Raw genomic sequence first — 12,958 nt, 5'->3', positions numbered from 1 at the left:
TTCATAGTACAAAATTTTGCTCTTACCAAAGGAAATTATTACTAATATTTAGGGAGGGTAATGTGATTGGATATGTCATTATTTTTAAAAATCTTGGGAGTAACACTGATTCAGCAATTTATAGTCTGCATCTCAGTGCAGCTCCCTGTTGCCCTATGTGGACCGAATGGCTGGTGATGCAGGAGCATCACTGGCTGCGCCCTACGTCTTTGTTTTTCAGTCCCTTCCATCAAGAATACAGAATGTGGAAATTCAGCGAAAATTCCTCTTGCCTGATGTAAAAAAAAAAGGCCCTACAGGGTTTATTTGCCTGCCAGGAGGCTTGAGGGGCCTGTATCCATTTGATCGGAACAGTGAGGCTTAAGGCCTAGGTGTATTTCTCACTGAAAAAACAAAATGCTTCTTGTTTGAGTGTGTATTATGACAATTTGGGGGGAAAAATACATGCACATGATAAAATATTCAAACAAACAGTATCTAAGGCAGGGATTTTTAAACTGAAGTTCATGGATAGAATTCAGATGTCTGTGAATTTGGATGGGAAAAAGTTACATCTTTTTCCCCCACTGCCCCGTTATCTGTAATTTAATGTTTCCTTTCATTATGAATGTAGGCAACAAACTGCAGAAGTTTTAGCAGTACCTGTGACTTTGTCACCAACAGAAATCACAGAGATTTTATTGTTATTACAGTTATCTCAAAATACCAGATATTCATCACTAGAAAAATCACAGTAGTTTTTAGACCTACAACTAGATCTTACTTAATATATTAATAAAGATTATATAAACACATATTTAAAATTTAAATACATATTTTTAAGTCGTTTTATATATATAAAACGACTTAATTGGGCTCCATGGCACAAAACAGATTAAGACCCCTGCTCTAAAGGTATGAGGTAAAAAGTTTCTCACCCACTCCTGCCCCCAGTTCTGGATTGCCACTCCCAGAGGCAGTCTATGTATGTACAAGCATATGTGTGTATATATTTATGTTTTTACCCAAGTGACAGTATACTATACACACTGTTCTGCACCTGTTTTTAACTTGAACACAGCTGCATGATATTCTATTGAATGGATATACCATAATTTATCATCTTCTAATGATAGATATTCAGTTTGTTTCCAACTGACACTGTAATATCCTTGTACCTTTTATACGTGTGATTATATCTACAGAATAGATTCCTAGAAATGTAGTTCCTGGGTCAAAGGGTGTATTTATCATTTTGATAGGTATTGCCAAATTGTTCCCTATAGAGGTTATAATAGTGTACATTTCCATCATTAATGAATGAATACCTATTTCCCCATACCCTCACCAACAAAATATTAAGCGTTTTGAACTTTGCCAATCTGATGGGTAAAAAGCGGGATCTCATTTTGGTTTTAATTCGCAATTATTTTACTATGAATGAGGTTTGTTCTTTAAGCACTGAACTTAATGAAAAAGATGCAGTTTCAAAGCAAAATTGAATGCATGTGCTATAATGTGTATAAATCTGTATAAATCCTTAATTTTTTCATTTACCAACTCCTTTAGAACCATAGTTACCAGTCAAAAGCTAACGTCCCACAGGTTTGCTTGGTGTCAGAGGCCCGTTTCTGCCCCACCTGCTCACAAGCTAGCTTATAACGGCTCTCTCTCCATGCCACAGAAATTAGTTTGCTCTTTCTAGTCCACCTTTCGAGCACTCCAGCTTCCTTCCTTTGTGAGTGACACCCATGCAAAATGTATTCACTTAGTATCCTGGGTAAGCCAATGTCCTGAGCAAAGGACTCTAGCCTAGGTAGTGTCTCATGTACATAAAGCTTTTCAGAATTTCCTTCAAGATTTTCAGAATTTATAGCCCTTATTTAGAGACATTGTTTTGAATGTGGTTTTTAAAGCAGTTTCAGGGCCGGCCCCGTGGCTTAGCGGTTAAGTGCGCGCACTCTGCTGCTGGTGGCCCGGGTTCGGTTCCTGGGTGCACACCAACTCACCGCTTGTCCAGCCATGCTGAGGCCACATCCCACATACAGCAACTAGAAGGATGTGCAGCTATGACATACAACTATCTACTGGGGCTTTGGGGGAAAAAAAAAAATAAAGCAGTTTCATCTTACACTTCCTATTTTGAACATCTCTCTCTATCGTACTGGCGTATCTATGCATCCCAGGGAATGGGGCAGCCTTTGGTCTGCTCAGTGAGGAAAATCTCATGAAGGCATAATCCGCTTGGGTGCTCAGAAACTCTTCTAAAATGGGAACCTTAAGTCTCTAGGTGAAGTTGCCACTACGTAGCATAACGTGGCATGTCAAATGCAGCTGAGATAACACGGTGTCTTAAAAGAATCACTATTAAGAATCACATAGTTGTGTTGACAAAGTTTTGTTTTTGAAGCAGTATAGTATTTATATTATTCTTTATACTTTTTTGTATGTCATAAATATGGCATTATAAATTTAGAAAACGTAGATACACAGAACATTGGCCCTGGAAGGGATGGTCATAATGTAACCAATACATTTGAAGATGAGGAAATGTTTTTATTCTGACATTTCTCCCTTAACCAGCACTTGGTGAATGGCTGCTTAGTCTAGTACAAACAACTGGTAGAAGAACTGAGTGCTTTTTTTCCTGCAATAAACATTTATTTAAAAAGAAAGTAGTTAATGTTGAATGGCCATTATGTGCCATGTACTGTGTTAAGACAATGGAGCTAATAATAACTGTCCTGGCAGATCCAAGTTGGCTAACTTAAAAAACAAGTGTTGTCTAGAAACTTATATGATGATTTTCATATTAGAATCCATCTATTCAATGTCCAATTCAACGTGTGCATAGTATGAACTCATATTTGGCTCCCCTAGAGATGGTTTCTAAATGAACTTCTAGGATATACTGAGAATCAGATAAAGTCATTCTGGAAGGAAAAGGACGACAGGTTAAAGGAGTCCACTTGACTCATCTTTGAGAACCACCAACTGACTACCTACTGCAGTGTACAGTGTATGCTGACCTCTACCCACCTGCTTTTGTACCTACAAACCCACAATGACAGAGTTCATAAAATACAAGAATTATTCAATAACTTTTAAAGAAATAAGCAGAATGTATAAAACATATTCAGTCTTTCATACAATTTTATTTTCTCCCTTCAACCATAATAATATGATATCCAAATTTTGTCTTTACTGGAGGGTCTGTAAACACAGGCTTATCCAGCCCACTGATAGGCAAGGCAAATGCTGCTTCTTGAAATGGTCCCACCATAGACCCTCTGGTCATCCAACCCAAGTCGCCCTGCAAAACCCAAAAGATATGTGATGTCAAGTGGCCCTGAAGAGGGAACAGTTCTACTGTAGCTTGAGAATTTCCCAACACAAATGCTAAGGTTCCTAGGTTTATTCATCTGGGCTGTAAGGAGAGGGCTCCACAAGGACAAACGGGTAGAAGAGGTCCAACCCTGAATGGAACACAGAAGCACTCACAATGTTACCGGGTGTCTGTTAGCTGTGCAAGTTTGGTCATGCCTAGGTTTAGACATAGGGGACCCACATTTAACTGTTCACAAGTTGGACATTTCTGCTTTTAAGATCTTTAAACCAAGATATGGCTAAAATTAATGGCAGAACATAGAAATAATCCCTACTGCTGGGTGTCCTCTGTGGGGAACAGATCATTTCAAATGATAAGAGCACCATACCCCTTGCCTGGCTTTATCTTCACTATATTGTGCAGCCACTTCATTGAATCTCATTCCAGACTTTAACTTTTCCATGGCTTCCATGATTCTTCCTTGTTTTTCACACAGAATGTGTCTGACCTACAAGGAAAAAGTATGTTCACATAATACTTGGAGACCCAAACGATTCCTTTCCTCACAGTACAGCAGTCATGTCTGATTACCCCCATTAGTAAAAAACAAAAAACAAAAAATAAAACACATTAGCTCACGGCAACAGAAAATCCTGGAAGTCTGCCCAGTTGGGTGATGGCCAGAAACTCATTTCCCACATGACGACAATATCTCAGAACCTCGATTTAGATGGAAAACGGGCACCTGGCTGTGGGAAGCTCCCATCTTTGACTATGTACCTCAATGGTAAGAGGAAGAGGAAACATGATCATGGTTGAAAGCTTGGGTCCTGGAGTCAAATCCCAACTCTGCTGTATGATCTTAGGCATGTTTTTAAACCTCTAAGTGTTTCCTCATGTATGCATTGAGATAATAACAGTACCTATGTGTTCTCACAGTGTTGTGAAGATTGAGCTAATGCAGCTAGCATTCAATAAAGGTAGCATTCATCAGAGTGGGAAATATATGAAAAAAAAACCCACTAGGAAACACTTTTTACCAAAAGAGGCCCAATGTATAAAGCCTCCCCACAATTCAACACTTTGAAAAAGTATCGTATGTTGAATATTAAGAATACTCAACCCTATAGAAGTATTCAAATCTGACGTATGTTTACAAAAAGCCATGTTTTAAAAAAATCACTATATCCTTAAAAATGATTTTGTCAAGACATCTGTTTTGCAGGATTTCCCATTTCTCATGCAAATAGAATCTGTTGTTCCATATGGCAAGTGATACACTGGGGTAGGGGCTAAAGGTGTCTCCCTTATAAATTTAGAGACAAGCGAACCAAGGTTGTCCTCAGGGTTCAATTACTGAAATTGGGAGCGAGGGAATCCTAGGCCCACAGGAGTAATTTCCTGACTGGAGGAGCTACACAGGAGATACCAACCCAGCAAAGGAAAGAATGTGTTAAAAAGCAGGGCTCAGAGAGGCAAACGTCTATAGAATGTGTCCAGCACTGTCCAGGGGAGACAGGGACAAACAATCTGGACACCAGAGAGATACATGTTGGGGGACAAGGATGGCTCATCAGACCTCAACTCAGCCTAGCTAAAACAGCTTCTAGACTGCCTCCCTCTTTCTGCTTCTACACTCACAAAGCAACCTTCTGGTTCAATTACTGGGAAAAAGCACACAGTATTCATGATCACAGAAAGGCGATACCATCCGCCATTTTATAGAGGAATAAACAAGTATTCTGGTTTGGACAGTTTGATAAGTTAGACACAATGAGTCTGTAGTACCTGTGGGGTTTGTAATTGTGACTGACCAAGTAGCAACTGGGTAAGACTGGCATCTTAGAAGAGAGCAAAGCTATGGAGAGAATTAGGGAGCAATCAGCATGGAGGTAGTAGCTGATGCTGTGAGAGGTGATGAGATTACCCAGGGAGGCTATGTAGAATGAGAAGAGGAGGAAAGTAGGTTAAAGACATCCTTGGAGAATATCAACGTTTAAGCAATAAGCAAAGAAAGCAGCTCAACAAGCATAATGAAAAGGAAGGGCCAGATAGGTAGAAGAGAAAGGTGTGTTAACAGAAACCAAGGCAAGAGAAAGTTTCAAGGAGGAAATGTTCAACAGGGTTAAATGCTGCAGAGTGATCAGGTAAGAGGTACAATCAATTTAGCAAGATTGATGGATGACCTTAGCAAAAGCAGTTGGAGAGAGTAGTAAGTGCAGAAGCCAGGCTGCAGCAGGCTGACTGAGGGAGTAACGGGAAGTGGGAAGGCAATGTGTTGGGGGGTACTTCCCCAACTGAGTTAGAAAAGGAGAAAGGGCTCTGGTCAGAGGAAAAGGGTCACAGGACATGTGTGTATTTTCAAGATCCCTGGGCATATTTTCAGAAGGAAGGGAAAGATGCAGTAGAGGGAAAGGTTGAAGACAGAGCCAAGAAAGAGGGTGGAGAAATGAAGGAGCAAGGTCTGGCATTCAGAGCACTGTTTGAAAAATTAGTGAGCCTTAAAGGAAGAAGGTGAGAAGAGGGGGGTGGGGGTGAAGATAACTTTGTTGATAGGGGGCTGGAAAGCCAATGAGTTCCTGACTATAGGTCTGGTTTCCATTTTCTTGTGAAAATTATAACAATATTTAAAAGTTATTGAGTACTTAGTATTTGCTAGGCACTGTGCTAAGTGCTTTACATGCATTATCTCATGAAATCCTCACACCAACCCTGTGAGACTGGATCAGTGTTTCTCAACCCTGGCAGCACATCAGAATCACCCCCAGAGCTTCTAAAAAATAAATCAAGGTCCAGGCCTCACTCCCCAGAGATTCTGAGGTAGCTGGTCTGGGGTGGGGCCCTAGGCACTGGTTGTTGTAGAAGCTCTCCAGGTGAACCTGATGAGAGGTGAGAACCACTGGACAAAGTGATCTGCTGACTGACTGGAGCAGGGTGGTGGATCACTTGAGGTAAGAGGCAAAGGACTGCTGAGCAGTACTGAGGGCCTAGCTAGGGTTAGAGACCAGGAATTAGTGGCCCCAAATCCCCAAGGCTGTGTGACCCTCCAGTAGGGCCCAGCAGTTCTGGGTTTCAGTGTAAAAAAGTAGACCATTGGACTGATCCTGAGTTGTAGTTTGTCAGGTGGATGCAGCAGAGGACCAAAGGAAAAGGAGTCAGGCTCCTTGATCCAATGGTCAAGACCTTCGATCTAATTTCCAGCTTACAGGACATAACGGGGCTTAGAGAACAGACATAAAGCCTGGGAGAAGGTGAGGAGAACAGGAACGGCTTGAGGGCCTAGAGGTCTGTGTGCGGAGAAGAACAGAACAGGATTGGGGAAGGCAGGAAGTGAAGGGTGGATTTCAAGATCCGGACAGCCCTAGTAACACAGGGCACGGACAGGCTCAGGAATGGGGAGTGGGGTCTAAAGCAAAATGGCAGGATGTAGAAGGAGCCTAGACCCTAAAAGGCTGGAGGGTTTCAGGGTCCCTCCCCTGCTGGGGCCTTCACAAACACTGGAAACAACCCAGCTGTCCTCCAGCAGGTGAACAGTTAAACATACTACAGCACTTCCATTCCATGGAACACTACTCAGCAATACAAAGGAACAGACTATTGATACATGCAATAACTTGAATGAAATCTCCAGAGAATTATGCTGAAAGAAAAAAGCCAATCCCAAAAGGTTACACACTGTATCATTCCATCCATATAACATTCTTGAGGGCCGGCCCCGTGGCTTAGCGGTTAAGTGCGCGGGCTCCGCTGCTGGCGGCCCGGGTTCGGATCCCGGGCGTGCACGGACGCACCGCTTCTCCAGCCATGCTGAGGCCGCGTCCCACATACAGCAACTAGAAGGATGTGCAGCTATGACATACAACAATCTACTGGGGCTTTGGAGGGAAAAAAATAAATAAATAAAATCTTTAAAAAAAAAAAACAAAAAACCACATTCTTGAAATTATAAAATTACAGAAATGGAGAACAGATTAGTTGTTGCCAGGGGTTAAGGAGGAGGCAGAGGCAGGGGCGGGAGGAAAGTGGGTGTGGCTATAAAAGGGCAACACAGGGATCCTTCTGGTGATGGAACTGTTCTGTATCTTGACTGCATCAATGTCAATCTCCTGGTTGTGCTATTGAACTAGAGTTTTGTAAAATGTTACCATTGGGGGAAACAGAGTAAAAGGTACATGTATTATTTCTTACAACTGAAGCTATGAGTCTAAAATTATCTCAAAAAAGGGGCTGGCCCGGTGGCGTAGCAGTTAAGTTCACACGTTCCGCTTCGGCAGCCTGGGGTTGGCTGGTTCGAATCCTGGGTGTGGACTTACATACTGCTCATCAAGCCATGCTGAGGCGGCGTCCCACATAGAAGAGCTACAACTCTACAACTATGATATACAACTACGTACTGGGGCTTTGGGGAGAAAAAAGAAAAAGAGGAAGATTGGCAACAGATGTTAGCGCAGGGCCAATCTTCCTCAAAAAAAGAGAAGAGACTCCAGAGATCTCTCTCTCTCTAAAAAAAAAAATCTCAAAAGATAAAGCTTAACAAAAAGGTTTAACCCTAATTGACTTTCCTACCTAATTACATGCCACCCCTCTCCATCTACCTCATGTACAGCCACACTGAACTTATTCTTTTCCAGAGAGGGCAAGATGCCTTTTTAAAGCCATATGCAGTGGAGCAGTCTCTTAGGTTAGGTGCTTGTAAAAGTCAGCACATAAGGTGAAAACTGCAGATAGCCAAAAGTACTCTACACATCCCTTGTGAAGATACCAACAAAGCAATTTCCATGTTTCAGTCAGGATATAGGATCCCATACTTTGATTCATTCATTCAGATACCATACTGGATACCAACATGTCTGCCCTCATTAAGCCCAACATAGCCTGTCTCCCCCGCCCATGTTGTAACAATGACGTCTTCAGCTGAACATCAGATGAAGTAGCTGGTTTGTATTTAGGGGCCATGTCTTATGAAAACTTATCTTTGGAGACCAGAATCCCACTTCACATGGCTGGATGCTCATACGAGAACAGAGGTCAGCAGATTCATGTCTCCCATTTCGTTCCCTCTCTGGGGCATAGGTTCATTGAGTAGAAAAGTGGGCAGAATGGCCCACACTATTTACATTATCTCTCTTTTTCTTTTGGCTGCATGTGTATGGTTGGATTTATATGATGTAATTCTCCTAGTGCACTTATCATACAGCAAGGAAATTTCTTTCTTTACCTAACTGCTCCCAACTAGACTATGATAACAGGGACCATCTCTTACCTGTTTTTTATTTTTTTAAATACCCAGAACTTAGTACACCGCTTGGCACAGAGCAGATGTCACTAAATCCTCATTGAATGAATGAATCAAAGTATGGGATCCTATATCCTGACTGAAACATGGAAATTGCTTTGTTACATGGCACTAAGTAGTATAGTTCTGTTTGCAGATTATATTTTTCCAGGGCAGACACTCCTCTGGGACTAGGTCAAGTACTTCAAGTAATTATTTGCGATTGTCTCCCAGCCCCATTTTCATGGTGAGGGCCCTGGCTTGTAGCTTACCAGTGGAGGAGCCATCTAATGAGACCTGTGCCTTTGCTTGTTTATCTAAGCTCTTGGTTTTATAAAAAATTATTTCATCTTGAGAAATAATTCATTCACTTACTGGGAAGATCTAACTTAATACATTTTAAGGAATAATACTGAAGTATGAAGAAATTCTGGATGTCTGAGAAAGCATTTGAGAAAAACTACTTTTCATAAGTGAGACTGGTCTCTATTTTCCAATTTTGTGTTACCTGGATTTTACATCAGTGTTAGGCTAGCTTCTTACGATGAGTTCAGTATACTGTCTTTTCCTTTTAAGTGTACCAAAGTAACACCCATATATATGTTATTTATACTTAACGTTAAGAAAAAGAACTACTAACTCACCTTTACTGCATTGCCACCACCTTTGGGACCCTGAGCCTTCTTGTCAGAACTGTCACTCCCAGAGGCTGCTCCTCCTTTAGAGAAAAGATGACATGTACTCGTTTAAACTGCACCTTGATATTTACAGAAAGGTCCAACACAATAGGAGTTGATACTTCCATCACAGCACCAAACTTCAAAAGGGAATTCTGCCAGACAGTTTACTACATCAAGCTAAATTAATCTGTGACTCACCTCTCTTAAAACAGAAAATTCACATGCTACATAAACCCTTCAAGGAAAATGGATACACAAGTGAGTGTGCTAATGGTTGAGAGTGCCAGAAGCCTGGTCCAGATTTTCTGGACCCAATTTGAAATCCTGCCTTCTAACGGCAAACCCCTGAGGTTTTGTAAGATTTCTAATAAGCACTGCAACAATGTATCTGAGTACTCACAATTCCAATAAGTAAAATCTCCAAGAATATATTTTAAATAAAGATCAAATTTCCCACCACCCATATGTGGCTAAAGAATACATTGATGTCCAAATTTCCAGAGTCTACTACATTACCCATTGACACTTTCCTAAGAAAACCTATCGATATTCAGATTAACAACCACTGGCAGCATCTTACATTTTATTATTATGTCAACGTCTGTGTCGATGGCAGCATAATTACTGTTAGAGGCTGATGGTCCTAAGAACTATTGCTGGATTAAGTGTTCAGTTCAATAAACATTTCCTAAGGAACTACTAAGTTCCAGTCACTGGGGATACAAAGCCACGGTACCTTCCTTCAGGGAGCTCATATTCTACTGGGGAAGATGGATATATAAACAGTTACGTAAATAGATCATTGCAGGAGAATGATCTATGATTACGGACAGGAAGCTGTGGAATGACAGAGGGACATTTTAGCCAGCCAGGGAACGTTTCCTGGATGAGTAGGAGCTCATCAGATGAAGAAAGGACAAGGGTAAGGGGGCACTCCAGGGGCAGGAAACAGCGTGGTATGTGTAGGAAACTATGGATAAAGCCAAATCTGAGGTGGGAGTGCTGTAAGATGAGCCCAGAGGAGGTGGCTGAGGGTTAGGGTATGAGGGCCTTTGGGCCCCATTAAGGAACCTGGAATTTACCCTAGAAGTAATAGGGAGCCATTGCAAAGTTTTAATCAAGAGACTCCATCTTACTCGTCTTAGTATATCTAATGCCTAGCACAGTGCCTGGCACAAAACAGTTGTTCAATAAATGTTCAACTAAACTGAAAACCCAAAATACCACCAAATGCCTAAAAAATGTTACTGCCAAAGGAGTTCTATCACAACAGAACTCTTAAAGTGGGTTTGCTGTATATTCACTCTCGAACAATGCTGTCTCCCACTTATCCCATCCTCTCCCCCGCTGGATGCTGTCATCTTCTGACTGCCACCTCACTCCCTTTGATCAACTGAGGCCTCTGGCAGCAGCTTCAGGCTTCCTTTCCACCCTCACTCCTGCCATCACCTTGGATGACCTCACCATCTATGCTGAGGAATCATCCAACAACCTAACCTCACACTTCTGGACCTCCCTCCAGAATGCCGATGCCTTCTACTCCAGGCCACTGCTCCCAGGGGCACACCATAGTACTGTGCCACTCAGAACTACTAGTTCAGTCTCTGGCTACAACTTCCTGTTCTTCCAGCTTTCTCATGCTTCATTCCCACCACACTGCTCTTTGACGTCACAGAAACTGCACCCCCCTTCAGTCCCTTTATCCTGCTACGTTCCTCTAGACTATCAGACTTCTCCTTCTCTTCCCTGTAGACTATCAGACTTCTCCTTCTCTTCCCTGTCTGCACCCCATGCTTGATCATCTGAACTGAGTTCTCACTGGCACTCTTATTTCTCTTGTGTTGCTATCCTTCTATTATTGTTGTCCAACAAAACCTCAACCTTGGCTCAAGGCTACACCTAGCTCTTTTCAGTCCTATATTGTGCCAGTTGCACGGTGCTAGATAAATTCTGACTGTGCAGATTGTGTCCTCTACAAATTCATGGCCTTCAATCTTAGGTTCTCAGCACTGAGGGCAATCCTTTTACTAGTGTTTCATTCCCTCTCCCATCACCTTCAATGACTATTCCAAACCTTTACCACTCTCCTTAATACCCCTACTCAGTCCCTACTCCTCAGTCTTTTTTTTTTTTTTGTGAGGAAGATCAGCCCTGAGCTAACATCCGTGCTAATCCTCCTCTTTTTGCTGAGGAAGACCGGCTCTGAGCTAACATCTATTGCCACTCCTCCTCCTTTTTTTTTCCCCCAAAGCCCCACTAGATAGTTGTATGTCATAGTTGCACATCATTCTAGTTGCTGTATGTGGGACGCGGCCTCACCATGGCCGGAGAAGCCATGCGTCGGTGCGAGCTCAGGATCCGAACCCGGGCCGCCAGTAGCGGAGGGCGCGCACTTAACCGCTAAGCCACGGGGCCAGCCTCCTGCCCCCTCAGTCTTAAAAATTACCCTTGCCTTCCATTTTATTAAGAAATTGGAGCCAGCCCCAGAGGTCTAGTGGTTAAGACTGGGCGCTCTCATGGCCGCAACCCGGGGTTCGTTTCCCGGTTGTGGAACCACACCACTCCTCTGTCAGTCGTCATACTGTAGCGGCAGCTCACATAGAGAAGTAAACTAACAACTAGGATACACAACTATGCGCTGAAGCTTTAAAAAAAACTGAGGCCATTAAGCACGATTTCCCACAAGCTCCACCCCTTCCCCTCTCTCTGGCCCCAATTTTCACAACCACACATCCTCGTCTCTTGCACTGTGACCTCAAGCGTAAGGTATCCCTTCTCCTATTCAAAGGTCAACTGCTCCACCTCTATCCTGGACCCCATTTTCTCCCAAATCTCACTCCTGTGTACCTTTACTTCTCTAACTCTACTGGATCCTTCACGTCAGCCTCATTCCTAAGTTTTCCCCATTCTTAAGAAACAAACAAAATACGACTTCCTCTTAATCCTTTGTTCTCTTCTACCATCTAATTTCTATGCTTTTTCAATTACAGCTTTCCAGAGAAGTCCACACTGATCATCCCCAACTTATTTCCTGGTCAGTCCTCTAGACACTGACCACCCCCTGCCTCCGTCCGGGACCCTGGGAGTCGCCAGTCTGCTTCCTCCCCTCGCTCCTCACCCAACCCCATTCTCCCCGGTTGCTCTGACCGCTCTACCTTTCCCTACTTTTCCAGAACCACTTTTTCCTTTGGGCGGCATCTTCGAAACTTGCCGTTGAACTCGCAACTGCTTCGGTTGCCGTACAAAGCCCCTTCAGGCCCCAGGGGCATGTCCTAAACAAATGCCTGAAAGCAGCATCGCAATTGACGGTTCTTACTGCAGCTCCGGAAGCAGGCATATCTTGGGGCAGACCCAGTCCTTTAGCCCTCGGACCAATGGGGCTGAAGATGCCTGACCAATAAGAAGCTTGGGCCAGGTAGGGGGGTGGAGCCAAAGGTAGAGCAGGGGTGATAAACCCCGCCTCTGGGCTTTTTGTTACTTCTTTCGCATGCTCTTATTTGCCCCAGCTGCCTTGCTCATCGGCTCTTCCGCCCGCCTCCTCCACGCGTGCGTAGTGGAAGCCGGAGGTTTGCAGTCTCTCCGCAGGGCTCTAGCCAATCCCGCGGGGCCGCGAAACAAAAGAAAAGCAGGAAGAGTCGAGGTGACCGCCCCCTCCTCCTGCCCCTGCCTACACACACGTGTAGTTTTTCATTTTTA

General features: G+C 43.2%; 1 protein-coding gene across 1 annotated transcript; it reads right to left on the bottom strand.

Moving 5' to 3' along the window:
• Positions 1-3,056: 3,056 nt before the first annotated feature.
• Positions 3,057-12,536, bottom strand: PIN4 (peptidylprolyl cis/trans isomerase, NIMA-interacting 4). The gene is made up of 4 exons (XM_058536177.1): positions 12,418-12,536; positions 9,227-9,300; positions 3,696-3,815; positions 3,057-3,292 (listed from the first exon to the last, which is right to left on the bottom strand). The coding sequence occupies exons 1-4, from the start codon at positions 12,458-12,460 to the stop codon at positions 3,134-3,136; spliced, it is 396 nt and encodes a 131-aa protein (XP_058392160.1). The 5' UTR covers positions 12,461-12,536; the 3' UTR covers positions 3,057-3,133.
• Between the last annotated feature and the right edge of the window lie 422 nt (positions 12,537-12,958).

The sequence above is a fragment of the Diceros bicornis genome, chromosome X, assembly GCF_020826845.1.
Source record: "Diceros bicornis minor isolate mBicDic1 chromosome X, mDicBic1.mat.cur, whole genome shotgun sequence".
Lineage (NCBI taxonomy): Eukaryota > Metazoa > Chordata > Mammalia > Perissodactyla > Rhinocerotidae > Diceros > Diceros bicornis.
This window is presented reverse-complemented; position numbering and strand designations above follow the sequence as displayed.

What these genes read in the sequence shown, in the direction of transcription:
- PIN4 (XM_058536177.1), bottom strand. Translation starts at nt 12,460, where the DNA reads ATGCCGCCCAAAGGAAAAAGTGGTTCTGGAAAAGTAGGGAAAG. An exon ending in TTCTGGAAAAGTAGGGAAAG is followed by an intron (nt 9,301 to 12,417) that starts GTAGAGCGGTCA and finishes TTTTCTCTAAAG; the next exon opens with GAGGAGCAGCCTCTGGGAGT. An exon ending in GTGGTGGCAATGCAGTAAAG is followed by an intron (nt 3,816 to 9,226) that starts GTGAGTTAGTAG and finishes TTTTCCTTGTAG; the next exon opens with GTCAGACACATTCTGTGTGA.